Here is a 27,659-nt window from a genome sequence, read left to right on the forward strand (position 1 = left end):
CCCACACACACACCCAATAAAAGGAAAAAAAAAAAAAAAAAAAACACACCCATTGACAGGTAGCAGCAGCACACGTGATTATGTTTTAGGTTTAATTAAAACATTAATTTGCCTTTTAACACCCCCAAAGAAATTATGGGAAATCAATGCTGTGCAGGAAGAGATGTAAGGAAAATAGAAATAAAACTGCTATTCAAATTGTATGAAAGCGCTTCGAGCGGCTGCCCCCAAGTGTGTTGAGAGCGCGTTCACCAGGGGTGTACCCCCGAATGCGCAAGCGCACATGCGTGAGCACAAGTGCATATACGTGAGCATATACACCCATCTACATATTAACATATCCACACATCCACACACACGCGCTCGTTTCCCCACCCAAGCTGCTTTACAAAAATAAACTGCAAGAATTTGGAATAGAGGGGTCAAAGACAATAAGAAAATTATTATCCTTTACAAGTAAGCTCTTCCCTTTGAGCGTTGCTCATCTGCAAGAATTGTTCTATTTGGGCTCCGTCACGTGGGAGTCCACTGTAGGCGTACGGTTTGGCCTTCTTTACGCATAATAAAAAAAAAGAAACGAAAAAGAAACGAAAAGAAACGAAAAAGAAACGAAAAAGAAACAAAAAGAAACAAAAAGAAACAAAAAGAAACAAAAAGAAACAAAAAGAAACAAAAAGAAACGAAAAGAAACGAAAAAGAAACGAAAAAGAAACAAAAAGAAACAAAAAGAAACAAAAAGAAACAAAAAGAAACAAAAAGAAACAAAACAACGTCGCTAATTTTTTAGGTAATGACATTCTACGGTTCGACAAGGCATATGACGAGAATGACGTGCAGGAGTTCGTGAATTTGTGTTCGTCCACGTGCGAGGTGAGGGCAATCCCAAAAGGGAAAGGGCAACTGTATGCATTTATTGCGCAATTTTGCGCGTTTACGTCCGCATATGAGAGCACATTTCTCCCCCACCCCCTCCCCTCCTGCAGATTGAAAAGTTAGAGGATAGGATGCACCCCTGGGCGGCTGACCCCAAAACGATAGGCGCACTGTCCGCGACGCAGTTGGCCATATTGGCCAGTAAAGAGAGTACGCGAAATAAATGAGAAAAATACATTTACAAAGTGTCCCCTTTTTTTTCTACTTCCAAATGGATACATCATCTGTGTGCGCGTGTGGGTTGAGGAGTTTTAGCGGAGCACGCTTGGATGTCGTTACAGTAGGACTCATTCGAGACCCCTCGCATGATTGTCCCTCCTCCTCATCCGCTCACCCGCTCATCCGCTCACCCGCTCATCCGCTCATCCGCTCATCTTCTCCTCTGCGCCGCTCCTCCCCAGATGAACCCCACTACAAAGACGCCATTCGTGAAGCCGACGGAATACCCGTTTTTATAAATCTGCTAAAATCTCACGTAATAACTTTTTAGGGGGCGAAAAAGCTGCGTCCTTTTAAGTACACAAAAGATACTGCTGGGGCGTTTTCCCTTCACTCTGCTGAGGCGTTTTCCTTTCACGCTGCTTCGCCTTCTTTGCAACACAGGAACTGGACAGAGTGCACGCGGCCGTCGTGGCGTTATCCTTTTTGTCCGTCGACAGTAAGAAGCCGGGAGAGGAAAAAAAAACAAAACATACATGCATACACGCAAAGTCCCATATACGAAGCGCAGCAGGGTCAATTCCCACGCCGACGAACTCAGCACCCCCGTAGGCTCTCACTCTCCACATGCATCCTTCCTTCCCCCCTCCGCAGATGTGAAAAACTGCATTGCGATGTTTGAGAATGGCGCCCTGCCCTACCTGATCAGCGGGATGAAATCAAACATTGACGGCATGAAGGCGGCCTGCGCCCAGACGTGTAGAAACGTTTTCGTTCTGGGTGAGTGCAACTGAGCACGTGGGGGCGTAGGCCTTTCCCCGGAGGGGCCACCTCCACCGCAGGGGAGTTGCCTCGGATGTGCTTCCCCGCACCGCAGTTCCACCACGTCGCTACTCCACTGCAAAGTCCTCCATTTGCTCCTCACTCCCCTTTTTGCAGACAAGAAGTACAAGAAGGAATTCTTAAAATTGGGGGGAATTACCCAGCTCGTGAATTTGCTCGAGATGTAATGACTGAGGGAAGCGAGGCGCAAAGTGATGCTTGCAGTTCGAATCAACACACGCCGCGTCTGCCCCGGCACCCGTGTGTTTGCCTACCCATATACTCATTCCTTTTTTTTCCCCTTTTCCCCGGCCCCGCGCAGGCCGCGCAAGTACGACGATAGCCAGCCGCTGTACACGCAGCTGGAGGCCATTTACCACTTGGAGGATTTCATACTGGTAGGCCGGGCGCCGCACACCCATACACATATGCACATACATGTATATACGTATATATATACTTTTGTTTCTCCGTTGTGATGGTTCCACGTAGAGGGGGCGCGGGAAGAGCACGCCAAAAAAAAAAAAAAAAAAGGCCCATGAAATGTGCCCAGATATACTCACTTGGGAAACGCAACGATTGCCTATCCTAATTTTTCCTCTTTTTCCTCTTTTCCTCATTTTCCTCTTTTTTTCACCCCGCGCGCCTGAGCAGAACGATGGAGACGAAGTGCCCGAGTTTTTGGAAGCCGTTAAAACCTCCAACGCGATTAAAAATTTGAAAAATCTGCAGCAGGTACGACGGCGGAGTCACTTCTTTTTTTGGCTCCCCCCCAGGGTGCACACAAATGTGTACATATGCAACTGCATAATGCTATGTGCATACCGCTCGCACACCACTCGCACACCACTCACACACCGTGTGTGTTTCCCCACCGCTTCCCCCCTCGCAGTGCCCCGAGCAGGACGTGGCTGAAGCCTCGAATGTTCTCCTACTGAGACTCACGGACTAAGTTTCCCCCTTCACCTAATTTTTTTTCACACACATGTGGAGGTGTGTACATTGTCATTTCATCTGTGCACGTCGCAAAAATGTGTGTGTATTATGTATGCACGTCCTTTCACCCCCCACACTGCTACTATTCTTTTTTTTTTTTTTTTTTTTTTTTTTTTTTTTGTCATTTTTCTCGCATTTGTAAAAGAGTGATGCTTTCGTTAAGTGTTCACGTGTCTGAGAATTCGAAGAAGTTTTGCATCTGCTTCGTCTTCATCACAAAAAAAAAAAAAACTTTCTCACACGCGTGTGCAGGTGTGCATGTACAGAGGTGCAGCTACACTCGCCTAAGCGTATATAATTATATGTGCACGTATGCACGTATTAACGTATGAAGGTATGATCATATGAACGTGTGAAGGTATGCCCATACAACGCTGTGTGCACGGCACCCCGCATGTCCCACTTCGACACGCCACGGAGAAGACGGGCACCTCGCATGTCCCACTTCTCACCTCTTGGCCCCTCTGCCCGCTGTGCCATTCCCTGTCATGCGTGCAGAAGGGGGAGTACAATCGGGTCTACACGAGTGTGTACGAGTGAGTACATACATATGCACATGTGGACGCGCACGGTCGCTCTGCGTGAGGAGGATTTGCCAACCGTAATCATTACGTAAGCACGGAAGTGTGGCACAGGGTCTTTGATTTTTTATGCTAACCGAACGGTCTGCGCGATTCACTTCTTCCCTCTTGCAATTCGCTTGGCGAAGCTGAGGAGCCATTCTTAGCGTAGCGGTAGCCGTAGCTGTAACCCCTTGTTAACTCCTCTTAACCACTCGTGGCGCCTCTCAACTGCAGGGGGGGAGGTCTGCCTCACCGCTCATCGTGCCGCTATCACGCCGCTCATCACCCCGCTACCGCGCCACTCAACGGTATATGGGAATCTCCTTCGACTCCAAGAGCATTTCGGAAAAGTTGGAGATGTTCTGCAGTCCCCGAATTTCGCTCTTCAGCTGGGGCATGCAGACGATGTGAAAGTCGTTTCCGTAGAGATTTTTGATCTGGGTGAGGTACTTTGACTGCAGCTTCCTCCTCGATATGTACACATCTTCCAGTTCCTTGGTTTTCTGCACAAGGCTACTAAAGGATTCTTGAACCTGTTTGTCCTTAATCTGTTTCAGTAGACCTTCGCAATGGGCTACATCTACCGTCATGGAGTCTAGAGGAAACACGACCTGATTCACCACTATGTTGTAGCAGGAGATATTCTTCTTCGTCAGCTCCTGTATTAGACGTTCCGTTTCATATACACTTAAGAACTCCGGGATGCAGACACATACAAAGGTGGTCTTTAAAGGATTTTGGAAATTTGATTGAATGCTAATTGACATGGCATTCAGGTGATTAATTTTTTCATAAATTCCTTCCAATTCCATTTCATTATTTGTGAAACTTTTCAGCATATTTAAAGTCCCCTTCAGTTTTTCCCTCAAGTTGATTAGATAGCCTAATGCCTTCTTCAACAACTCTGGGAAGGCCAACAGTCGTAGGGTATGTCCCGTCGGGGCAGTGTCGAAGACAATAACTGAGTACTTCATATTCTTTATCGATTGCATTAACTCTGCAAAACATAATGCTTCATCAATTCCGGGGAAGCTTTGCAGCAGCTCTGGAATGATATTATCAAAGAATTCTGTTTTGTTTAATTTGAATGCTGTGTTTTCTGAATAGGTGGTGTCTATTTCCATGCAGTATAAATTATCGAAGGAGTTAATGAGGGTTGGCTGATTGGTGAACTTTTGGTTGAAGGCGTCACTTGTGTTGTGTGCTGGGTCTGTGGAGAGGAGTAGGACGGACTCCCTTCTTTTGGCTAGCTGTACCGCTATGGAGCAGGACGTGGTGGTTTTTCCTACCCCTCCCTTGCCCCCCACGAAGATCCAGTTCAGGGTCTTGTTCTCCAGCAGCTTGCTCAGGTTCGTGTCGTACTCCTCCTCGTCGTACTCGTCGCTCTCCAGGGTTAGGGAGCACGACAGCGAGTCCGCGTCGCTCATCGTGTTAGCGGTATTGGCGGCGTTGGCGGTGTTGTTAGCGGCGTTGGCGGTGTTGTTAGCGGCGTTAGCGGTATTCACAGCGGTATTCACAGCGGTATTCACAGCGGTATTCACAGCGGCATTCACAGCGGCATTCACAGCGGTACTGCCCGTTCGCCGGAGGACTCTCTTCCGCGTTGGGCGGGGCGGTAAAAAAGGAAAATTCAAAAAATTCAAAATAATTCAAAAATAATTCAAAAATGACTCAAAAGTAACTCAAAAGTAACTCAAAAGTAACTCATAAATGACTCACAGAGCACTCACAGAGAATTCACAAATAATTCAAAAAAAAAAACAAAATAAAGTAACGTAAAATAAAATTCACAAAACAAATGGAATGGGGAGGGGCGGACGGAAGGGCGCAGTCAACCAGTGTGCCGCTCCGTGCCGCTTCCCGTGGGCGGGTACCAAATTAGGCGCCTTGAATGGACATATGTTTGGCTTCACCCGTATATCCGCCGCGTTGGAAAGTCGCAATTGCGCTATTGAGTGTACGTCATTGCAGAGTATGCTCACGCTGGCGTCTCGTGTGACATCATCAGGGGGGCGCTTTTCACCTCCATCAGATTGGCATTCTTTAAAATTGTGAGAGGGGAGAACAAAAATGGCTATTGCGCGTGGCGCGCCCGAACACTGCATATCTGATTTATACCACTGTGCGGAATTTTTTTTTGCTTTTCCTTCTGTGCGCGCAATGTAGCGGGTGAGCGGTGAAAATGGGCAAGGCGAGTCGCGCACTCGGCGCATAAAATGTCACGCAGCCCCTCCCCCCCCACGTTTGTGAATCGCTCCATCAACAGGTAGGCAGTGCGCCAGGTCGTTTAAGCGGTTACTTGGCTGCTGGCAATGCCAATCACGATACCATTTGTAGTACACGGGGGAGGGGCAGTTCCCCGTAAAAATGGCGGCCAATCGCATCCGTTATGCTTAAAGTCCCCCCAATCACTTCATTTTCGCATCTCTCCCCCCGCGGTCATGGGAGCGCCCAAAATGATGGGCCGCTTTCCCCCCACATGTGCCAGGGGGGGCAGGCGCAAAGTGCTCCTCCCCAAGGCAGGCAAATCCCACTTCAGCGGAGCGCCCCACAGAGTAAACAAACTACAACACCTGGAGAAGCAGCCGGGGATATTCGAAAAATTAATACACATCGGCAAGTACCACATAGGCAAGTACCACATCGGCAAGGAAACACTTCATGAGGGGGAGGAAAAAGACGCGTTGCGCACCAAACTGACGAACAAGCAAAGCGTAAACCACTACGCAGAGAGCATAAAGGCAGATTACAACAGATTAAAAAAGGAGTTGGCAAATGGAAAGGAAAAATACATCAAAGGGAGGTACCAGGAGTATCTGTTCGATTGCATACAGAATAATGACCACTCCAATTTAATTATAGCAGACGTCATTTACGAAAAAGAGAAAAAAATTTTATGTGTAGGTGAAGGCAACCTATCCTTTAGTACCCTACTGCAGAGGAAGTTGCGCCAAAGTCAAGTAGTGGCCACCTCCCAGGAGAGCCCAAATGTGTTGCTCAAAAGCTGTGGCGGCATCTTTTCGAAGAATTTAAAAATGTTAGAATCATGTGGAGGTATCTACGTTCCAGAAGTTCACGTGGAAAAAATTGGAGAGCATTTTCCCCACAATACATTTGACGTGATTATCTTTAACTTCCCATTTGTCCTTCCATCAGATGAATTCATACAGACCAAGTGGAACCTCCAAAGGGAAAAGCTCCATAGCGATAGGAATATCTTCCTAAAGTATTATAAAAAGGCCGAGTACTTTTTACTTAATAGGATTTTTTATTGGCTCTTTAAAAATGGCTCCTTTCTACTTAAGGAGAGTGGCTTCCTACACCTCCGCGTTAATGACAGGTACTTAACGTGCGACTTTGCCAATACGTTTTCTTTATCCCTCGTGGAGAAGGTCGATTTCTCTTCTTCCTATTTCGTTTATAAGTCACTGGGGTATGTCCCTAGCATGATGAATGCCTGCGGGAATTCCTCGAAGGGCCCCCCCGGCTGGACGAAGAACGTTATGTTCACCCCCCGGGGGAAGGTCTTCAGGAGCTTCAAGATGGGCCACACCTCCACGTTGGTTTTTCAGAAGGGGGGGGGGGTGGAAGCGAAGGTAGCGGTGGATAGCGGTGGATAGCGGTGGATAGCGGTGGATAGCGGTGGATAGCGGTGGATAGCGGTGGATAGCGGTGGATAGCGGTGGATAGCGGTGGATAGCGGTGGATAGCGGTGGATAGCGGTGGATAGCGGTGGATATCGGTTTGCATAACAGATTGGCTTAACAACTTCACGTCTTACCTTCCTATTACCGCTTCTCTTCGCTCCGCCTCTCACCTTCCTACCACCGCTCCATCGCTTCGCCCCGCTCAGCTGCGCCTGCGGGGGGCCAAGTTGGCCACCTTGCTGTTCTGCAGAAGGTCGTACACCACCCCGGCGGAGGAGAAGTTGAAGGGGCACCCGAAGTGCGCCATCAGCCCGCGGTACTTCTTCACCTTCTCGCCGAATACTTTGTTGCACTTTTCCATCTTCCCCTTCAAGTGGTCCTTCAGCTTCGTCTCGTTGATGAAGTCGTTGTTGCCTCCGCTGGTGAGGGGGGCGGCCCAGTCGCCCCTTTGCCGTGCCGCCAGGGTTTTGGCTCCCCCCCGGTTGCCTCGCGTGTCTGCCCTACCGCCGCTTTCTCTGCCGCCTTCCCCGCTTTCCCCGCGCCACGCCAGGCGGAAGGGCCGACTCAGGAAGAGGTATTTCCGCCAGTACACCGCCATATCGACGGCAATCAAATTTATGCTGACGTCGTCCGACTTAACCAAAATGGAGGCGTACAGGAAAAGCTCCAAGACCCTAATGAGAAGGCGCTCTCTCTCCCGCCTGGCCCCGTCATCCATATGCAAGTAGTCGCTCCTCTCGTGCAGAAGGTTGCTATTTTTTTTCATCGTCAAATCGAAAATAAATTTTTCGTTTTGTATGTACATCTTGTCGTACCAGTCGTGGACGAGCGTGCGGATGTCCTCCACGTCGAATCCTCTAAAGAAGTAGTAGTCTTCGTTTAGCCTCTTCATCATCTGTGCGGAGCAGCTGCGGCGGTGGGGCGGCTCCCCAAAGGAGGGGCTCTCGAAGGGAGCGGTGCACTCATCGGTTAACTCGTCGGTTAACCCGCCGCTTACGCCGCCGCTTAACCCGCTTACCCCGCGCAGCGCGCGGTCCACCTCGTCGTAGTTGCTCATGAAGAAGCGGTTCATGAGGTGGTTGGCTATGTACTCCCGCAACACATCATTGGGGAAGCTAAAGGCGGTTTCGCCCGCCGCGTTCGCCCCTCTGTCCTGCCCAGTAGACGAAATTGCATGCCCCCCCCGCTGCACATAATTCACATAGGAAGCCACGAGGTGCATCTTGCTGTAGACACTCTCAATCGAGTAGGAAAAGTCCTTCAGCCTGCATGTCTCAAAAAATATGCTAAAAAGTTTTTTACTTAAATTTTTAATAACGCAGGAACAAACAGAAAAGCATCTGTAGAATAAGGCCTCTCTGGAAGGAAAGCCAAACTTGATGAGCACATGACTTATGTTATCCAAGAGGGGGAAGGACACATTGCATAAGTTATTCATTATGTAGTTCCTATCTTCATACATACAGATGCTCACATCGTTGCGAGCATTCAATTCGCTTAGGGAATTCTTGTCTAGCTTATTAGCGTTATATATAGAAATAGGTTTCAACCCATGTGTGTATTTAAAAAAGTAATTTATATTTTTATACTTCTGCACTTTATTTTCATAAATGGGGCATAAATCACATGCGTAGCAGATGAGTTCTACCAATCTTTTCACTCCACAGTTGGGGGGGTACACTAAGAAGAGGATGTTGCTCCGTTCGTGGTGCGTTTCTGATGGGTCATCTGGTTGGTGACCAGCCTGGCGATCAGCCTGGCGACCTGCCTGGAGACCTGCTTGCCCTCCTCCCTGACCACCTCCCTTAGGGGATGACCTTCCACTCGTGGAGGGTACCTCTACACCCCCTTCCGGAAAGAGCCTCTTCAAAATTCTGTACAACTTTAGGACTTCATTTCTATGCCCCGCAATTTCGTAGAGACTATTGGGTCGAAAAAAGACTCTCCACAAGTTGCTCACATTTTTTAGCTTCTCACTCTTCTTCATGTTGTGCGCGATGGTCCTCTCGAACGAATTCGCGCTGTCATTGTTGGGGTCCCTTTCCTCGTTGGACGCTTCGCCTGACTCGTCCGTCTGGGAGAAGTAGTCCTCCGGGGACAGGTACTCCAGGGAGGACTCATCGTAATCGTCATAGGCATCTCCATCCCCATAGGCATCGCCATCCCCATCCCCATCCCCATCGTGGTCCCCCCCTGGGGGGCGTATTTTCTCCTCAGGGGACGTGCCCCCTTTCCTCCCTTCCGGGGTGTCTCCCTCTGACTGGCTGCTTCCACCCTGATACATCATCTGGTGGGGGGAGCTGGCTTGGCTGTCCGGCAGGTTCTCCTGGGACCTGGTTCCCCCGTCCGAAACGCACTCTCCCCTGGGGCCGCACGTCAGCAAGTCGTCACTGATGTAGCACGCGGAGAAAACGTCGCAGAGGTTGCGCACGAAGAGCACTAACTCGGAGCTCTCCTCGTCGTTGCGCAGCGGGTGCACCAAGCTGGACGATTCTTCATCACTGTGGGGTGGGTGCACTATGCTGGACGATTCCTCATCACTGTGGGGCGGGGGAACCGACTGGGAAGTTTCTTCATCACTGCGGGGAGGGTGCACCAAGCTGGACGATTCTTCATCACTGTGGGGTGGGTGCACCAAACTGGACGCTTCCTCCTCTTTGCAGGGCGGGTGCACTAAACGGGACGCCGCCTCCTCTTTGCAGGGAGGGTGCACTAAACGGGACGCCGCCTCCTCTTTGCAGGGAGGGTGCACTAGGCGGGACGCCTCCTCACCACTTCGCAACTGCAGAACCAACTCGTGGTGCTTCCTACTGTACCAATACAGGAGGGAGTTTATATCGGAGTGAAACTTCCCCCTAGACAAGTGCAAAAACAAAAAAAAGTCATTTAACCGTTTCGTCAAATTGGAAAGCAGCACAGTCTTATACCCAGCATGAGAGGCCTCTAAACTCTCAGACAGGTTCTTCCGTATGGCTCTGCAAAACTGAAGAACCCTTCTCGCAATCGATTCTATGGGTGCATTATCTACATTAGTCTGGTTAATTAGGAACTTGTACCGTTTTGCGTTATTTTTATTTATCGGTGCAAAAAGATCAATGCGCTTTTTTACCTCTACATTTAGGTGGTGCAGAATAGCCTCTTCACCAAAGATGCGCCCATTAAAGTTTGCCATTTTTTTTACAAAGTCTTCACTCAAATCGTGTCCAATGACTAACGAGTTGCTCCTCCGCAAGTTGCTCGTGATCCCGTACCCTGCATCCTTCAGCTTCTTCGTCAGGGCGAAGTTGCTAAAGAGGGTGAACTTGCCCGCGATGAAGAAGGTGAAGGGCTTGCTCGAGTGGTCCCTCAGGAGGGAGCAATTTGCGAAGGGGCACTTCGCAGTGGCGCCCCTCTGCGTGGCACCGCTCTTCGTGACACCCCTCTGCGTGACGCCCCTCTGCGTGGCACCGCTCTTCGTGACACCCCTCTGCGTGACGCCCCTCTGCGTGGCACCGCTCTTCGTGACACCCCTCTGCGTGACGCCCCTCGGTGAACCTTCCCTCCCCTGCTGACCCCCCACGTAGTCGTTGTACTCCCTATCAAAGTAGTATTTATTTAAAACGCGAAGAATTTTGATCCTCCTCTTCTCATTTAGGATATCGCTCACATTATCATTTAGCCTGAAGCTATTTTTAATGGAGGTTAATTTTTCCTGTACGTTATTTTTCAGTTGGTATAGATTCGTTTCGAAGTGGTTGCCAAGCGCGCCGTCTTTCCTCTTCCTCTTTTGTTCCTTCTGTTCGTGCTTCGCCCACGTGTCACCTGGGTGCGCCGCGGGGGGGAACTCGGGTTCGCCAGAGGGGCCATCATCGTCATCGTCATCACTGACAACCGCGTGGCCGCCACCCCCATCACCCCCATCACCCCCATCACCCCCATCACCGCCACCCGCGCCACCCGCGCAGCTTTTCCTCCCCTTTCCGCAGAACCCGCTAACAAAGCCCACATTCAGGCACGTCTTCCTGCCAGCCCTGTTGGAAAAGTTGTTGCGCCCTCCCCCCGCGGCTGCACCCCCTTGGGCGTCTTCGTCAATCCCCGTGCGCGCACCCACCCCCACGCAACTGACTCTCCCAATCCGAACCCTCTTCGTTTTGGCTCTCTCCAATTCGAATTCATTATCCGATTTTAACACCCGTTTGGTGTCCTTTACGTAGTATTTCCTTCCTGGGGTTACGGGGCTGTTGGCCTGTTCGTTTTGGGACCACTCATCACTGGCTTGCCCCCCTTCTTCCCCTCCGTCACCCCCATCTGGGTTATTCCTTTCCCTTTTTTTCCTCCTCGCGTAGACTGCACCGCTATTTTTGCTGTATCTTTCTCCGTCCGAAATGGAGTTTCTCTTGTACGACGGGTTTGGCTTTCTGAGGCTGTCCGCTTCGTCTCCGCCGGCGCCGCGTTTGGGTGTGACTCCACCGGCGCCGCGTTTGGGTGTGACTCCACCGGCGCCGCGTTTAGGTGTGACTCCACCGGCGCCGCGTTTAGGTGTACCTCCACTAGTTTCTCCTTCGGGTGTATCTCCATCAGCTATACTTATCGCACCTCTTTTCGCTCCACCTTTCGCCCCCCCTTTCACACCGCCTCCCGCACCGCTTCCCCTCGGCTTGGACCTCCCGGTGCAGCCCAGGCTAGACCCGCTCCCGTCGCTATCCTCACTGCTGAACCTACCCCCGGACGCACTATCCTCATTCACATTCACAGTTATTTGAATATCATTGCCGAAAAAATTGACGAGGGAGATTTTCCTCGCCTTCACTACCTTTGTGCATTCTTTAGGGGAGGAGGAGCCCACATTTCCCTCTTTGCCGTCTCTCCTATTGGGTTCTAAGTGAGCATTCTCCATGGCATTCCCTTCTGTGGGTGGTCTAGAAGAAAGGCCTACGCGGGGTCCCTTCGACTGATCCTCCCCAGGAAAGTCATCCGTACAGTCCTCCTCCGTTACGCTCATATCCGGTGAGCTACTCTCTCCATCTGAGTCATTTTTTTTTCTTTTGAGTCCCCTCTTGTTTTTGTTCCCCCCGTCTTGGGGTTCCCCATGGGGGGGTCCTCCACACAGATTCTCTTCACCGCACAGCTTCTCCTCACCACACAGCCTCTCCTCACCACACAGCTTCTCCTCACCACACAGCCTCTCCTCACCACACTGCTTCTCCTCCTCACCAGTTTGCACGCCCCCCCCCTGCTTCCCCCTCAACGTCGCTCCAACGGTCGGCACCCTACTGACGTCCCTCCACAGAATCGACTTCACATTGGTGATGCCACACATCTGAGCAGACGGGTTCACGCTGATGCGGTTCATCCTGTTTGTCACTTCGTGTTCTAAGCTTGAGGAGGAATAAAATGGGTTTTCCTTTTTTGGGGGATCTTCCATTTTATTTGTCCTCTCTCCTCCTGCATCTACATCAGTGAGTACCGCATGCTGGTCACCTGTGCGGTGCACATTTTCCTTCACTTGGGAGCTCCTCACTAGAGAATTTATATTTATGATGGTACCTATGCCAGATGTGCGTTCGTCGGCTTGTTGGTTGCTCTCACTGATGGGGGGGTTCTGTGTCTGGAGGGTCTTTGGCACTTGGCCATTTTTTACGACTTTGAAAAAGTTGGTAATTTTGTTTGTGCATTTTTCTATTTCTTTTTTTTTCTTCTTCCTATCGTTGTTTATCCTCGAGGGGGCATCTCCCCTGGGGGGCTCACTCATGTTGGGTTCCTCCCTGTTATCCTGCATCTCTGCGCAGCGGGTGTGGACGTGAATGCAGCAAAAGGGTGTAAAAATATATTTTTTGCTTGTTTTTCCTTCCCACTTCCTTCAGCTGAACCTTACGTGAGGATGTGAAAAGAGAGTGATACGTCACATGGGCCGCTTTACAAAATAAAATGATAAGCAATAAAATTTACATTTTCGATACCCAAACTGACGAATTAGCACTTGGAGCTGGTCCCCAAAGGTGCTTCTTACATTATAGCATGCAAAATGATGCGCTTATTTTGTGTATTTCTTTTTTTTTTGGAGAAAATTTTGAAGAACACACTGTTTGGGGGGAGCATGCGGGAGAGAAGGCAAAAAAAAAAAAAAAAAATCCTTGCACATTCTCGACATAAATATTTATATATATTGTATATTTATATTTTTTTTTTTTTTTTTTAATTTCCCCCACTTAGCGCATTCCAAATGCATTTTTACACGTATGCTTCGCTTTTCCCTTTAGCCGCTTTATGCCTGTGCGGCGCCTTCGGGGGCCAGTCCTTTCCCCCTTCAGAAGACACTTAATTGGAGGCAAATGGCAGGTCCTCTGAAAGGGGAAAGGCTGTGTGGTCATAGCCGCTTTCCCTCAGCACAGTGGGAGTTACTCCAAAGGGGAGCGACAAAAAAAAAAAAAAAAATTAAGGGAGAGCACGTGGGAAAGCCTCAACGGAGTGACTCCAAGGGTAGGCTCACGCACATGCAGACGAGCCCCTCTGCGTGAGCGATGCACCACACCATTACTAACAAGCGAGCTCCGATAAACGCGCGAAGCAGAATACACAAAAAAAATGAAGAAAAGACAAATGAATTCTCCCCACGGGGGGGAAGCAAAATGGGGCCTTTAAAATGTGTACAGTGGGATTTTATTTTTCCCTTTTATTCTATTTTATTATTTTATTTTTTTATTTTATTTTTCCGAAGGTTACATTCCAATGCGCAGTGTACAGTGCCAGTTTTGTCTCTCCCTCACCCGTTTATACATTTTTCGAACCCATGAAAGGCGAAGGTTTTTCCTCCTTTTTAAGGGTTGATGCTTCCCAAAGGAGAAGCTAATTCGCTTAAAAAATGTATTTCGAAATTCGCTTTACCAGAGGGTACCCCTTCCTTCCTCCTCCCCCTGGGGTCACTTTTTTAATTTATTTCAATCGTAAAGATATACACACCATTTTAGTGTCCCTACACAGATGTATGGTCACCCCTGAGAGACGTCCCTCATTCGGGGAAAGAGGAGAAGAAGCTATGCGGGCCTGCTCCATTTAAACAGTGCGAGTTGTGCTTTTCAAGGGGGCTTACATCTGGTCCATTAGGGTGGGTGACAGCACCCCACAAGAGAAAGGGAAAAATAAATGAAACATATCTAGCGAGAGGCACTCTACCTACAGGGTAATTCTTTCGAGGCTTTTCAGGCGGGTTCAAATATGGAGTGGGTATGCCTTATTAGCGGTCTCTTCTTAATCGGTTCGCGTGCGCCTTTTTTTGCTTTCTGGGGGGAAGGCGTCCACTGCTGGGGGTACGCACAAGCAGGGCCGTCTCTCTGCTTCTCCCCCGTTGCAGCGAACCGGTGGTGGGCTGCTCGATCAGACGATGATGCATTGCTTCACCAGGCTTGGCTACGATGATGACCATCTACTGGTGCGCTGGCCAACCGACTCACTTCCCCCCCCATGGATTCAATTTGACGGACACCTCCTCACTAAGCGGGTGGACTTTTCGACCCATGTGACGCTCCCACTGTAGATATATTCAGAAGAAATGAAAAAGCATACGCAGTCCTATCTGCGCGGTGGCGCTGCATGAACAAGTCAGCTGAGGGATGATGCCATTGTGTGAGCTCTTATGCTGTTCTCCTTCCGAAAGTGTAATGAATCAAATTGCAGCGTATCAGGTGAGATGAGTTCGCCAACCTTCTGTTTAGATTACCTGTTGGTCATTATAGGAGACATTTATTTTTTTTTTTTTTTGCAAAATGTTTTGGTAATTCCTGTGCATGATGATATGCCGCCACGAAATGGGGTTCTCTCTTCGTGCGTTTTTTTTTTTTTTTTTTTTTTTTGAATGGCGATGCTTTGCATTTTCTCCGTCAGGCATAGTAGCAGTAGTAGTAGTAGGGTGGTAAAGTGACACATTCGAAATGGTTTCTTTTGTTAATGTTCTTCCCTCACTACTTATTAATTTTTTTAGTCCCTTTTTTTTTTTTTTTTTTTTAATTTTTTTTTATCATTACGGCTTTGTTAGGCTGAGCGCAGCGGCGAACGCGCGATGGGCTCCTTATTCCCCTGCGCGTTGCTTGCAGCGGAGTAACCGCTCGTTCGTCGCTTGTGCGTGCTGCGTGGAGGGACGCCCCACCCGTAGTTGCCTCGGCCCGCTGCTCCACCCCGCTGCTTCGTCCTGCGGCTCCACCCCGTTGCTACACGACCCCCCACCGCATACCAAAACTACCGTCCTCACATCTGACCTCCCGAGAGGAGAAGCCACCCCCCGATTGGCATTCCCCCCAGTCGCTGGCAAGCCATTTTGTTTTCACCCCTGTGCGGTCTTCATTTGGTGGGGGCTGCCTTGGCGTTCCCGGGAAGAGTCAGGGGGGCCGAACCCGTCCATGTGAGTTTCGCAGGGAAAGGAAGTGCACGGGTGGGCCTAGCGAGTGAGGGTAAGCGTCCCTTTGTCATTTGGCCGGTGCAAGTTTTCCTGTGCAAACTTGCCCCCATACGTTTGCCCCTACACTTGCCACTACCCATTTCTCCCCCCTCGCCACTATGATAACGGTGCCGCAAGAGGGCTAAACGGTTTGTTCTCACCCCACCGTGCGCAGGACTCACCTCCCCACGGACGTGACGTCTCGTCCACCAGAAGGATGAACGAGCAGAGCGGTCAGGACGCAGGTCCAAGGGGGGGAAGTCCCCATCGGAGGGGGAGAAGTCCAGACCGTAGGGAAAGAAGCCCCCATCGGAGGGGAAGCAGTCCCCACCGGAGGAGAGACCCCTTCCTCGAAATGTTCAGGGGGGGGCCAGGGACGCACTTCTGTTCCGGCAAAACTAATTTCTTCCTAGAAACGAATACCCTAGAGTTAGACATAAAAAAGGAGTTCCTAAAAAATGGCGAGTGCCCCTCGTCCTTCCTCTCCAAACTTCCTCTTTTCAAAAAAAAACTGCTAAACGATTTTTTCATTTTGAAAAAGGAGGAAATTAAGAAGCGCTTGTGGCAGACGTACGAGGAGGTCATAGACAACTTGGGGGATGAAGAGGTGCGGGAGGTGTTCAGCAGAATAAATGAGAGCGCGAAAAGGGAGAGGGGCGGCGAAGAATCGTTCCTGAGTTATTTGCACCAGTTTGGGAGGGGCCCCAGGGGGGTGAAGAAGGAACAGAAGAAGGAGAAGACGGAAGAGGTGAAGAAGGAGCAGAAGAAGACGGAGAAGGAGGAGGAAAAAAAGACGGAGAAGAAGGAGGAAAAAAAGACGGAGAAGAAAACGGAGAAGAAGGTGGAGAAAACGGAGAAGGCGGAGAAGACGGAGGAACCCTCCTCCCTCTTCTCCTCCTCACCAGAGCAGACGCCCCCGTCTACCTGGCACTGCCAAAAGTGCAACTGCCCCGGGAGGGGTGGAACCAAAGGGGGGGGCTCGGAGGAAGGCGAAGCGGCGCCACTGGGAGGCCCACCTAATGTAGACCCACAGAACATACTCTCCAAAATAATGCACTCAAGAAAAGATGGGCAAAAAAAAAGGAAACAAATTAGCAAAAGGTTAAACGACTTGTGGGAGATGTACATGACGAGCGACTTTCCCAATTGGCGGATGGGTCATCGTGAGGATGTGACGACCGAGATTTTGCAAAAGATTATGCAGAAGGGGCGCCAGGAAATAGAGTTTTTGGAGGGCTCCAAGAGGGTTCGTATGAGTAAAGTGCCCAGGGTGTTAAGGAAGAAGAGGGGGATAAGCCGCAGAGGGGGAGGGGACAGAACTGGTGGCACACGAGGAGGGAGGTACACCACGCGATGTGGCCAAACCAATGCCGGCGGCGAAGCGGACGCTGCCGAGGCCGTCCGAAGGGGAAGTACCAAGGGTTCCAGTTCGATGGACACGAGCGCAGCGAACGGAGTGAGCGCGGCTAATCCGATCAATCCTACCACCTTGACCAACCCGACCACCCCCCTGGGTGGTGGAGGCCCCTCACTTAGCGCACCCCCCTGTGGTGCGAACAACCTCGCGAACGTAACCAGCAGGGAGACGTCCAACAGCAGGGGCAGCCTCTCCGGAAACAGGGCTGCCAGCAGTAAGGACACCCAAGGGGAGCACGCAAGCACCATTTTGGGAAAGCCCGACCAAGCGCAGAGCCTCAAAAAAGAAACGAGCTTCACCCGTTTAGGGGCCAAGGGGGGAGCGGTCAAGCCCACTGGCATGCAGGGCAGTAGCAAGATAGGCGGCAGTGGTGTAGCGCTTCTCACCGGTGTATCACTTCCCACCGGGGTAGCCGATGAACCCGGTTCCAGCAAGAGCAGCCGTAACTGGGCACCCCAGAAGAACCCCCGCGCCTCAGATGTCGCTCACACGCCGAGCTCCTCCCTGGCGGCGTATGCGCTACACCCGCAGGAGCTAACAGAGGGGAAGCTGATGAGCGGCCTGTGCAGTACACACACGAAGGAGGGCACCGTGGCGAAGCTCTCCCGGAGCAGCGTCATTCGAATTAGGAAAGAAATCTCGAGGAAAGCAAAACTGAGGAATGCAAAAGTGGAAACGAAGAAGTGTGGCCAAGGGATTCACGAAATGTTAATGAGTTCCCTTAAAGGAGAGGTAAAAATGAAGGTAAAAAATTTTGCAAAAGTACACCAGGTAGGGCAGGGAGCTTATGGAGACGTGTGGATGGCCGAGGACATCACACACAACAGGAGAGTGGCTTTAAAGAAATTAAAAATAAATGGAAACAAAGAGGGACTGGCCAAAACGTACATTAGGGAAATCTCCATTTTGAATTCTCTGAAGCATAAGAATATTGTGGAGTTGATGGGGGTGGTTTACACCAAGCTCCCCCCCAGTGCGGACTTCCCGGCGCCTCCCTGCGGGCCCGGCGCGTCGGACCGGCTGCGCCAGATGCAGCAGCTGAAGCAGCTAAAGCAGTTGAATCAATCGCAGCAATCGCAGCAATCGCGGCAATCGCGGCAACCGCAGCAACCGCAGCAAGGGCGGCGGCGCGCCTCCTCCCGCACGTCACTCGCCAGGTCGGTTTCCCCCTCGGAGGCCTCCGCCGCGGGGGGCGAGCGCGCCCCGTCGCCCGGCGCCAGCCCCGGGGCATCGTCAGCATCGTCCCGCTCACCATCCCGCTCATCATCCCGCTCATCATCCCGCTCATCATCCCGCTCATCATCATCGTCATCATCTTTTTCGTCGGATTCCTCCTCCGTGGCTTCACCCACCGCTGCCTCGTTCCGCAGGAAGGGCGAGGCGAACGCGTCCATCTGGATGGTGTTCGAGTACGTGCCGTTCGACCTATCGGGGTACAGCGAGCTGCTGAGGGACGAGCGGCCCCAGCGGGAGAGGTACAAAAACGGAAACCTATTCACCATAGGAGAAGTGAAGAGCATTTTCCTGCAGCTACTCAGAGCATTAAATTACTGCCACAAAAATAGTATCATCCACCGGGATGTCAAAATAGCCAATTTGCTAATCGATCAAAATGGAATCTTAAAGCTAGCCGATTTTGGGCTAGCCAGATTCCACACAGATGTAACTCCCTCCCATATGACCAATAGAGTTATTACCCTTTGGTATAGACCCCCTGAGTTGTTACTAGGATCAAATTGCTATTCATCATCTGTTGATATGTGGAGCTGTGGATGTGTCTTGGCTGAGCTTCTCACGAGCAACCCCATCTTCTCGGCAGATAACGAAACTGACATCCTCAAAATTATTGTAAATAAAATGGGGACCCCCAGCAATAAAGAAATTAAATTTTTGAGGCACCTACCCAATTGGAATGTGGCAAGCTTAAATCCGTTGCACCCAAATAACATTAATAAGGTGAATCAAAATAAAAAGAGCGAAGTGGAAAATGCAATTAGAAGCATACCTGGTGTAGGAGAGGTAGGATTAGATCTCATAAAGAATCTCCTTAAATGGAATCCCTTTGAGAGATTATCCGCTCTGCAGGCTATGCACCACCCCTGGTTCACCACCAACCCTTTGCCGGAAAGGATAAGCGAAAGAAGCAACATTAAAGCTGCTCATAGTTTCATGACCAAAAATTTTAAAAAGAGAGACACCTCCAGATTAAATTACAGGAGGGTGCAGGAGAATTTTAGGTTCATTAATGTGGGGAATTATAGGAGGGCTCTTTTTTACAGCCGATATGGCGAGGTGCTCTTGCGCTCCGCCGCCGCTGCCGCCTCGGCCGGGCGGCGCCACCCCCCGGTTCCCCCAACGGGTAGGTTGCTCTGCGGAAGGGCCCGTCCGCCGATCCGCCGATCCCATCTGCAACCACTCCCGTGTAAATTAACCGCCCCAGCGCACGCCCATTCATCTGCGCCATTCCCCCTTCCCCTCCCCGCAGCGGAGAAGAACCAGCAGGCGAGAGAGACGCGAGATAACCAGCAGATGCAGGATAACCGCGAGACCCAAGGAGCGCCCAACAAACGAAACGCAGAAAAGGCGCGAACTGCGAAGGAGGCAAACAAGCAGAAAGAGCACCACGCGAACGGCAAGGAGAGACGCAGAAGGGAGGCCACGCCCCCACACAGATATAACCCCGACGCGCCAACCCATTCAAGTAGGACCGAGCTAAGTGCACGTGCTCATCCAGGTGACGCTTTTAAAAAAACTGATCATCGCCACGCACCTGTAGAGAGGGAAAAGCCTCCCTTAAAAGATCGCGAAAGGGTAACAGACGCCAAGGGGAAAAAAGGGAACAATTATAAAGTGAAGGAACAGCACCTGGAGGAGGAGCATCCACGATACGGCCAATTTGGAACCCATCGGGATGGTAGCTTCCGCGGAGACACCCGGTGGAGACGGGAGGAGAGCTCTGAAAGGAGCAGGCGCTCGTCCATTCGGGAGGGGGCGTACCCCTCTCATAGTTACCGCGGAAGGGTGAGCAGAATTAGGGACAGCACGAGCAGGGTGGAGAGGAGCAGGCACGATAGGAGCAGGGAGAGGGAGTGGTACAAGAGGGACTACGCGGAGAGGGGGAGAGAAAGCGGAAGAGACATGGGCAGGGAAAACGGAAGAGACATCGGCAGAGAGAGGGACAGGAAAAGAGACAGGGAGCGGGAAAGGGAGTGGGAGCGCGACAAGCGCAGGGACACCGGACGGGAATTGGAGAGGGGGAGAGAACAGGAGAGGGAGAGGGGAAGAGAACAGGAGAGGGAGAGGGGAAGAGAACAAGAGAGGGAGAGGGAGCGTGATAGAGAGAGGGACAGGGAAAAGGAGCGGGAAAGAGCTAGAGATAGAGAGAGGGAAAGGGAAAAGGAAAAGGAAAAGGAGCGTGAGAGGGCAAGAGATCGAGATAGAGAGAGAGACAGGGAAAAGGAGCGGGAGAGGGAGCGCGACCGAGAAAGGGACAGGGAAAAGGAAAAGGAAAAGGAGCGTGAGAGGGCAAGAGATCGAGATAGAGAGAGAGACAGGGAAAAGGAGCGGGAGAGGGAGCGCGACCGAGAAAGGGACAGGGAAAAGGAGCGGGAGAGGGAACGCGATAGAGAGAGAGACCGCGACCGAAACCGCGACCGAAACCGCGAACCGCATAAACGCAGAAGCAGAGACAACCCAAACAGAAACGAAGAGAACCAACTGAAGGAGCAGAAAAAACACAAGCTGGATGCAGAGGATGCCAAGCGGGAGCGGAAAAGAAAGCTATGACGTCGGGTGGAAATTCTTCTGGGGAGGGAGGTATCCCCACTGAGCGGAAGCGGTTGGCCAGCAAGCGGTTGGCCAACAAGCGGTTGACATCCGGCTGACATCCCATTGGCTGACTCCCCCGTGCACACGCTTCACGCCCAGCGGTTTATTTGGCGAACGCGCGGGAGAGGGAAGAAGGGGCTAACTACCGAAGGACGAACTGTTGTAACGGGGCCAGTGGGCACATGTGGGTGGGAAAATTCGCAGACGAATTAAATGGTCCGTTGGGTAGGCGGTGTAAAAAGGTTCATCAAGGTGAAGTTAAAAAATTGGCGGGCGTGCAATGTGCTTGCCCCTTCTGCTGGGTCATTTTTTTAGGAGGGGGACTGCCAAGCTAGTTAGCCCTGCATGGAGAAGAGGTAGCTTCTCTTTGTGGCCTCCTCCCACGATTTAATATTTTTTTTTTTTTTTTTTTTTTTTTTTGATAACCTCGTTTCGCGGCTGCCTTCGCGGTTGCCTTCGCGGCTGCCCGGTGCGTCCCCCCCTGTTGACGTGGCCACAAATGGGATAGGGGCGGAGGGCGCTTAAAAATTTTTGTCACTTAAAAAAAAGGAGAGCGGTGTGCTCTCTTCCGCGGTTGGTGCAGCTCTTGCCGCTCTGCGCCGCTCGCTACCGCTCGCTACGTGCCGCTGAGCAAACTGCGGATGATGTTCTCTTTCGCGGAGGAGATGGCCTGGTTGAGGGGGGTGTGCTCCTGCAAGTCGCTCTCGTGCATGTACAGCCGGTTAATGATAACGTTCGGGTTCGTCTCCATGATGATCCCGCTATCGGCAATTTCGTCAAGTATTAAATAAATGGAATCTAATTTTTCCAAGAGTTGTTTCCTCCCGATTTGATTATTGGTTACACTTTCAAGGCATTGTTGCACCGTCTGCATAATCTCATGCAGAATGATTTCATTGTCTCCCTCGTCCCCCACGATGTAGATGCTCACATCGTTTATTAGCAAATAAAGGACAGTGAACTTACTAAGGATTAGCACTTCCGTTTCGCTGGAGTTCCCACCAAGCTTCCTAGCCTTCTCTGTAATATCATTTTCAAACATTTTTTGATCCTCCACTGTGCGTAGATTATTATACGTGTCTTCGAATGGGTAGCTGATCGAATCTCTGCTCGGGCTCTTGTGAATTAATTTGCTCTCTCCCTTCGGTAGGAACTGGTCATTGTAGTACTTTACCGCGATTCGCTTCCCATCGCTATCTAGGATGATTATGGCGTCCAGCTGCCTGATCGACACGCCCTTCATCTTCTCCGCGGGGGGTTAGCAGTAGGGTGGTCAAGCGTTCTCGCCAAATGGAAACCGCTCCGTTTTGCTCGCCAAATGGGGGAGGTCTCAAAGCTGCTGTTTGGAGTTCCCCTTTCGTCAGGTAATTTCTTCGAAAGCGAAGTGGACACGGGGTGGCCTCACCTGCACGCGTTGACAAACAGGCAAAGGAGTTCCCTTCCGTTCTGAATGAACCACTTCAGGTGTACTCTGCGAACTTATGCGCAGCACGCTCTCTCCCTCTCGCGAAAATGCAGAAATGTTTGTAAGTTTGAACTGCTGTATTGGGTTGCCCTGTGCAGCTAGGCGAAGCGGGGAGCGGAATGGTGAAGGGGCTAAAGGTTGCTCTCCCCTCTCCGTCCGTTTGGGTTATTTTAAATTATATATTTTCAATTTTATATTTTTTTATTTTTTTTTATTTTTTTTTTTTTACTTTGCGTTCCTGCTCCCCACATTTTTAACCACCCCCGGGCAATATTTCCGCAGCTGCAGTGGGCCAATTACGCACAAGCAAATTCGTCGCCCACTATGCTTCTCCTTCCCCTCGCGGGCTGAACGTGCGAGCTCTTTCGGGGTGGTGACTACACAGTATGGCTATACGGGATGACCATAACGGGGCAAATCTCATTCGCACGGGAGGGGAGAAACACACAGGTTTATTTATATGTATGCCCGAATGGCAGTTTCTTGTTCCCCCCAGTTGGCATCGGCAGGTACCACTACACGTATAAGCGTTACTCCAGCGGGGGAGGGCCCTTTTTTTTTTTCTTTACAGCACTGCGGGGTTTGCCTCACCCATTGGGGGTAACTATTGGAAGTAATTTTTTTGGGAAAAAAAAAAGGCCAATCATACGAACTGCCCTTTCGCAGGAGCTGTAAAGTAGGCATTTCCTCCCCTCAGCCAACGCAGTCGTTTTTTTTTTTTTTTTTTTTTAAAGTGACGCACTTGCCCAGATTATATTTTTTTCCCCCATTTTGTGAGATATACATGTATTACTATAACATGCATATAAATAAAAACAATTGCGTATGCGTTTTTACTTTTAAGTCTGCATAAACTTCCTCTGGGCAGATCACCCAGCGCGCCTTTTTGTTTCCCTCCCCCTAAGGCAATCATTTCGGGTGAGCCGCCCTTCCCCAACGCGAAATTTAAAAGCATGTCGCACTTGTACGAGGAGGTCTACAGGAAGAGGAAGTACTACGATAGGGCTCTCTGCAACGACTACGAGGACTGGCTGAACAAAATTCAGTTTTCCAAGACGGTGTACATTGGGAACTTGTCCATTTATACAACGGAGCAGCAGATTTATGAGGTAAGCAGGGGGCGCTCGTCCCGGGTAGGCCCGCGGCGTTACAGCTACGTCGCCACAGCTACATCGTTACAGCTACGTCGCCACACCGTCATCGCCGTACTCACTTCTCCCCCCCCACTTCTCCCCCCCCGCAGCACATGCGCCAGGCGGGAAACGTGGAAAACATAATCATGGGGCTGCACCGCACGGAGAAGTCGCCCTGCGGCTTCTGCTTCGTCGTCTACAGAAGCAAAGAGGGCTACACGCAGGCCGTGAACTTCCTAAACAACTCCATCCTCGACGGCAGAATCATACGGGTGGATGAGGACCTGGGCATAATCGGAAGGAGAAAATATGGACGGGGAAAAACGGGGGTTCAGAAGCGAGACGAGAGAAATAAATACTATGACGAGGACCGACCTCAAGTCCTGGACCATTTAGCTGACAGTAGTTTCATTTCGAAAAAGAGGAAGCTTAACAACGTCGGCGTGAGTGCCGCTCCGTACTATGAGAGGAATGTGAAGCAGAGGACCACCCTGTACCCCAGCTTTTCGCAGCCGGGCGACTTTAGGGTGAACAGGCCCGTCCACCTCAAGCCCACCGTTACCCTCTACCCCAATGTGCAGCACATGATGGCGTATAACAGGAATAAAAATAGTGGCGGCTTGTACAGCTTTCACTCGAAAAGGGGCGGGAAGAGGCGAACGTGATGTGCACCGGAGGGGTTAGCAGCGTGGGGTTAGCAGCGGAGGGGTTGTACAGCAGTGGGGTTGTGTAGCAGTGGGAGAAAGAGAAGACCCCCCAGTTGACCGCTCCCCACACAGAGCCGCCTCTCCATTTGTGCACCCCACATTGAGCGTCCTGAGTTCCTCCCTCTTCTAACCCTCCCCCAAGGTGCACACACAGCAAGCCTTTTTTTTTTTTTTTTTTTTGTTTCAAAAATGCGTAAAGGTGGCACCCACCTGGCGTATTTTTTTTTAAAACCTCACCAAGTGGGAGATAACTCAAAAGGGGAAACCCAAATGGTCGTTTTATGTCTTCTTTGCGTTTGCGCGCTGCACGGGGGGAGGGGGCCCGCCGCTAGCACCGCCAACGCCGCCAAGCGATGGGCTAAAGGTGCTGCCCCACGACGCGGTAGAAGCTGTCGAAGTCGCGCAGCCCCCGCTGTATCTCAAAATCGACGAGGTTGCAGTTCGAGTTTTTAAAAAAATTTATGAGATGCGAGTTGGTCGATTCGTACGTGTCCAGTCGGTGGGCAACAATTTCCTCCTCATCATCGCTCCTCCTCTGTAGCTTTGGGTTACCCTTGCACTTTTCACACTCGGGGGGGGGAAGAATAGGAGGCATATCATACGGGTCGTCTCGAATATGGGCAATGTTAAAATTTCTGTTACATTCATGGCAAATTCTCCTCCCCATAATTTTTTTAAGGAGGATGTGCCTCGGCATGTGTATATTGACGAACAGATCTATGCTGGTAATTTCGACTAGCTGTTTACACTGCAATAAGTTCCGTGGGAAGCCATCCAAAATGAACCCCTTAAAGTGGCCATCCTGTGCTGTCACCTTGGCTATTTCGCCCTTCACTATTTTTACGACCAACTCATCTGCGACTAGGTTTCCACTCGTAACTACTTTGTGAATTTCTCTCCCTATGGTAGTTTTATTTTTTATTTCGTCCCTCAGTATGCTCCCCATGTTTATGTGCTTGAGCTTTTCTTTCTTGGACAGGATCTCCGCGAAGGTGCCCTTCCCCACCCCGGGCGCGCCGAACAGAACGATTTTCACGGGGCCCTTTGCCTTCATGGTTGCTCTGGTGGGCAGGCGGGTGATCTGTTGGGTAGGCGGTTACTCTGTTGGCCAGGCGGTTATTCCTCTTTTGCTAGTACTCTTCCGAGAAGGCGTGCATATGCTTACATTTTTGTACGTGGGCAGATTTGCCCTCACGCATCTAACTCAGTTAGGGTCGCTTTCCTGTGAGGGCTCCTCCTCCCTTGCGTCTGTTTCGCTGCGCACATGTGCATGCGCTTATGAGTGACGTCCTCCCCGCCGCGGCAGCTACACCAGCGGTTAGCACAGTTGGAAGGATGCGCAGTAATGAGCAAAGGAGTTGCTCCTACCCCATGGCAATCAGCACGGCATCTATACTTGAGCCGCCTCACTTGTGCGTTTAAAAATGGGGGGACCTTCTTTCAGGAGGAAGAGGAAGGATTTTAGAACCCATTCGTCTCGCTCTGCGGTGAGAAGTGAAGGGCACTCCCCTCAGTCAACCACATTGTTGAAGTGAAAGCAAATATGAGCCTTTCACAAAGGTGGACGTTTTATCTGCGAATTGTTTGGTGGGCTGAACAGGGGGGGGAACCTCCAAGGGGGCTCTGCGTAGAATGGTATAATCATACTTCGTTTCCCTACCGAGGTGACCGCACCTGGCCGAGTGTCCCTCTCCACCCCGCTGCGCCCTACCGTGCGACACGAGGGAAAAATCAGATGCGTTCAAGGTGCATCTACGTGGGTTAACGTGCATCTACATGGCTTAACGTGCATCAACGTGGGTCGCATCAAAACGCCCAAAAGTTCGACGCGGAGGGAAAAAAAAAAAAGAAACCATTTGGAGGCGAACTCCGCAGGGAAGCACCTCTACATATGTTCGAGAAGAGCTTCCACACAGTTCGCAAATGCGACGCGCACAGGGTGGGGCACCACATGGGGGGAGAGCGCCGTCAAAGAGGGGAAGATGCAAAACGGGCTGTTCTTTCTTTCTTCCAATCGCTTCGCTTCTCCCACTGAGCAGATAAAACTGCACACGGCAGTTTGTACTAGCACACCATGGGCTATGCCTGTTTGGCACTACAGCCTCGGCGGAGTCATATGCCCCCCACCAACTCCAGTTGGCATAACTTCCTCACCCCCTAATCGTACAAATAATCCGCAATTAAATAATTCAAGTTTTTCCTAAACGACCTGAACAAGTCATAATTTATTCTCTGGAAAAGCTTCTTCGTGTAAAAGGAGAGCAAGTTGGTCCTCTCTGCAGGCAATTTCTCTTCATAAGGGGAGCTGCCCATGGGCACAAAAAAAATGTTGTAAAAAGGATGTACCTTCCCCTCGTTGGCCATTTTTAAGAGAGCTAATAAATTTTCAAAGGAGTTCAACTTGATGCTCGGAGAGGGAAGACAGTATTCGTGAAAATGGCCTTTAAATTTATCCAAAAAGATTTTGTAAAATTGGCTAGCTTGTTCGTAGGAGAAGAAGATGGGTACGTACTTCTTCTTGTCTCGCGTTTCTAGCTGTATGATGAGGGAGGCACGACCGTCATTGGACCCATCCAGTGTGTATGTTAGAAACACATTTGGGTATAACTCCACCCGGATATCCTTCTTCAAACTCTGGCGAAAAAACAGCTCATAAAAACGCTTTTTAATCGCCGATCTTTGTAGAGTTACCCTATTGATGTAGTACACAGGGGTGCCATAAAAAACCTTTTTATTCTTTAACACATGTTGGAGTTGGTCGTAATGAGGGACTAAGACAAAATCGATTGTGTTGCTGTGGGAGTCTTTAAGCTCCAGGAAATGTTTCAAGTTGGTTGATTTGATCTTAGACCCAAAGAACAGCTTATTGTTTTTTTTTTCTTTTAAATTTTTATTAAACAGGTGTAATATATCATCTCTGTACGCTTCTGCAGTTTTCAAATCGAAGAAAAAAATTCCAACGGCGTCATTGTTTTGTATGTTTTTTAAATTGATTTCTCTCCGTTTGTTTTGGTTAACTTTTAACAAGGGGAACAGCTCCGTCCCCTCGCGGCCATTTTTTTCGAGCGTTACATCGTCCTGTTGGTTGTCCCCGCGGGCGGGCGGGGGTCCTCCCCGTGGGTTAGCGGCGTTACTAGGGGGTGCTTCCCCCTTTGGGAGTGCTTCCCCATTTGTGGGTACCTCCCCACTTTTTTCCTTCCCCACATGCTTCTCTATTTCCTCCTCTGCTTGTCTCCCGGTTGGCTCCCCCCTGCTGTAGTCCAAGCTGAAGGACAAAATCGCCTCGTCAAATTCGTTGGTCACAACAAACAGGGGCACGTTTTCCAAATTTTTCATTTCATACTTGTTTTCTTTCTTTTTAAAAAAAATAAAATTCAGTTTTTTTAACAATTTGAGATTTCCCGAGTGGTGTGTGATTTCGCCCTTTATCGGATTGATTACATGCACAGGCGCTTGCCTCTGCGGGGCTCCTATTTTTCTACCTTCCAGCTGCACCCCCCGATGTGGTGACCCACTTAGGTAAAGGAGAATAATTAAACATCTCGGTAGGAGCCTCTTCAAAGGTGGGAGATGCATTTT

The 27,659-nt window shown here is 50.4% G+C and overlaps 9 protein-coding genes across 9 annotated transcripts; 4 read left to right on the forward strand and 5 right to left on the reverse strand.

The window, feature by feature from the left end:
• Nucleotides 1-135: 135 nt before the first annotated feature.
• PVX_089700 (hypothetical protein, conserved) lies at nucleotides 136-2,866 on the forward strand (the record flags this gene model as incomplete). Its single annotated transcript, XM_001614980.1, has 11 exons — nucleotides 136-165; nucleotides 381-456; nucleotides 740-870; nucleotides 984-1,083; nucleotides 1,335-1,408; nucleotides 1,537-1,591; nucleotides 1,747-1,872; nucleotides 2,032-2,098; nucleotides 2,237-2,312; nucleotides 2,569-2,649; nucleotides 2,807-2,866. 11 exons carry the CDS (start codon nucleotides 136-138, stop codon nucleotides 2,864-2,866), a joined length of 876 nt encoding a protein of 291 aa, XP_001615030.1.
• A 909-nt stretch (nucleotides 2,867-3,775) lies between these two features.
• PVX_089705 (arsenical pump-driving ATPase, putative) lies at nucleotides 3,776-4,900 on the reverse strand (the record flags this gene model as incomplete). The annotated part of the gene is made up of 1 exon (XM_001614981.1): nucleotides 3,776-4,900. The coding sequence occupies one exon, from the start codon at nucleotides 4,898-4,900 to the stop codon at nucleotides 3,776-3,778; it is 1,125 nt and encodes a 374-aa protein (XP_001615031.1).
• Nucleotides 4,901-5,635: 735 nt separating this feature from the next.
• PVX_089710 (hypothetical protein, conserved) lies at nucleotides 5,636-7,138 on the forward strand. The gene has a single exon (XM_001614982.1). The coding sequence runs from the start codon at nucleotides 5,786-5,788 to the stop codon at nucleotides 7,091-7,093; it is 1,308 nt and encodes a 435-aa protein (XP_001615032.1). The 5' UTR covers nucleotides 5,636-5,785; the 3' UTR covers nucleotides 7,094-7,138.
• A 184-nt stretch (nucleotides 7,139-7,322) lies between these two features.
• PVX_089715 (hypothetical protein, conserved) lies at nucleotides 7,323-12,878 on the reverse strand (the record flags this gene model as incomplete). Its single annotated transcript, XM_001614983.1, has 1 exon — nucleotides 7,323-12,878. One exon carries the CDS (start codon nucleotides 12,876-12,878, stop codon nucleotides 7,323-7,325), a length of 5,556 nt encoding a protein of 1,851 aa, XP_001615033.1.
• A 3,007-nt stretch (nucleotides 12,879-15,885) lies between these two features.
• PVX_089720 (Protein kinase domain containing protein) lies at nucleotides 15,886-20,733 on the forward strand (the record flags this gene model as incomplete). The annotated part of the gene is made up of 2 exons (XM_001614984.1): nucleotides 15,886-18,104; nucleotides 18,318-20,733. The coding sequence occupies 2 exons, from the start codon at nucleotides 15,886-15,888 to the stop codon at nucleotides 20,731-20,733; spliced, it is 4,635 nt and encodes a 1,544-aa protein (XP_001615034.1).
• A 658-nt stretch (nucleotides 20,734-21,391) lies between these two features.
• On the reverse strand, nucleotides 21,392-22,018 carry PVX_089725 (Coatomer zeta-1 subunit, putative; the record flags this gene model as incomplete). Its single annotated transcript, XM_001614985.1, has 1 exon — nucleotides 21,392-22,018. One exon carries the CDS (start codon nucleotides 22,016-22,018, stop codon nucleotides 21,392-21,394), a length of 627 nt encoding a protein of 208 aa, XP_001615035.1.
• A 985-nt stretch (nucleotides 22,019-23,003) lies between these two features.
• PVX_089730 (nuclear cap-binding protein, putative) lies at nucleotides 23,004-24,038 on the forward strand (the record flags this gene model as incomplete). Its single annotated transcript, XM_001614986.1, has 2 exons — nucleotides 23,004-23,349; nucleotides 23,484-24,038. Exons 1-2 carry the CDS (start codon nucleotides 23,194-23,196, stop codon nucleotides 24,036-24,038), a joined length of 711 nt encoding a protein of 236 aa, XP_001615036.1. The 5' UTR covers nucleotides 23,004-23,193.
• A 400-nt stretch (nucleotides 24,039-24,438) lies between these two features.
• On the reverse strand, nucleotides 24,439-25,500 carry PVX_089735 (adenylate kinase 1, putative; the record flags this gene model as incomplete). Its single annotated transcript, XM_001614987.1, has 1 exon — nucleotides 24,439-25,500. The coding sequence occupies exon 1, from the start codon at nucleotides 25,132-25,134 to the stop codon at nucleotides 24,439-24,441; it is 696 nt and encodes a 231-aa protein (XP_001615037.1). The 5' UTR covers nucleotides 25,135-25,500.
• Nucleotides 25,501-25,977: 477 nt separating this feature from the next.
• On the reverse strand, nucleotides 25,978-27,656 carry PVX_089740 (hypothetical protein, conserved; the record flags this gene model as incomplete). The annotated part of the gene is made up of 1 exon (XM_001614988.1): nucleotides 25,978-27,656. One exon carries the CDS (start codon nucleotides 27,654-27,656, stop codon nucleotides 26,238-26,240), a length of 1,419 nt encoding a protein of 472 aa, XP_001615038.1. The 3' UTR covers nucleotides 25,978-26,237.
• Between the last annotated feature and the right edge of the window lie 3 nt (nucleotides 27,657-27,659).

Source organism: Plasmodium vivax, chromosome 5, assembly GCF_000002415.2.
Source record: "Plasmodium vivax chromosome 5, whole genome shotgun sequence".
NCBI lineage: Eukaryota > Apicomplexa > Aconoidasida > Haemosporida > Plasmodiidae > Plasmodium > Plasmodium vivax.

Coding starts and splice junctions, on each gene's coding strand:
- PVX_089710 (XM_001614982.1), top strand. CDS start 5,786: ATGCCAATCACGATACCATTTGTAGTACACGGGGGAGGGGCAGTTCCC.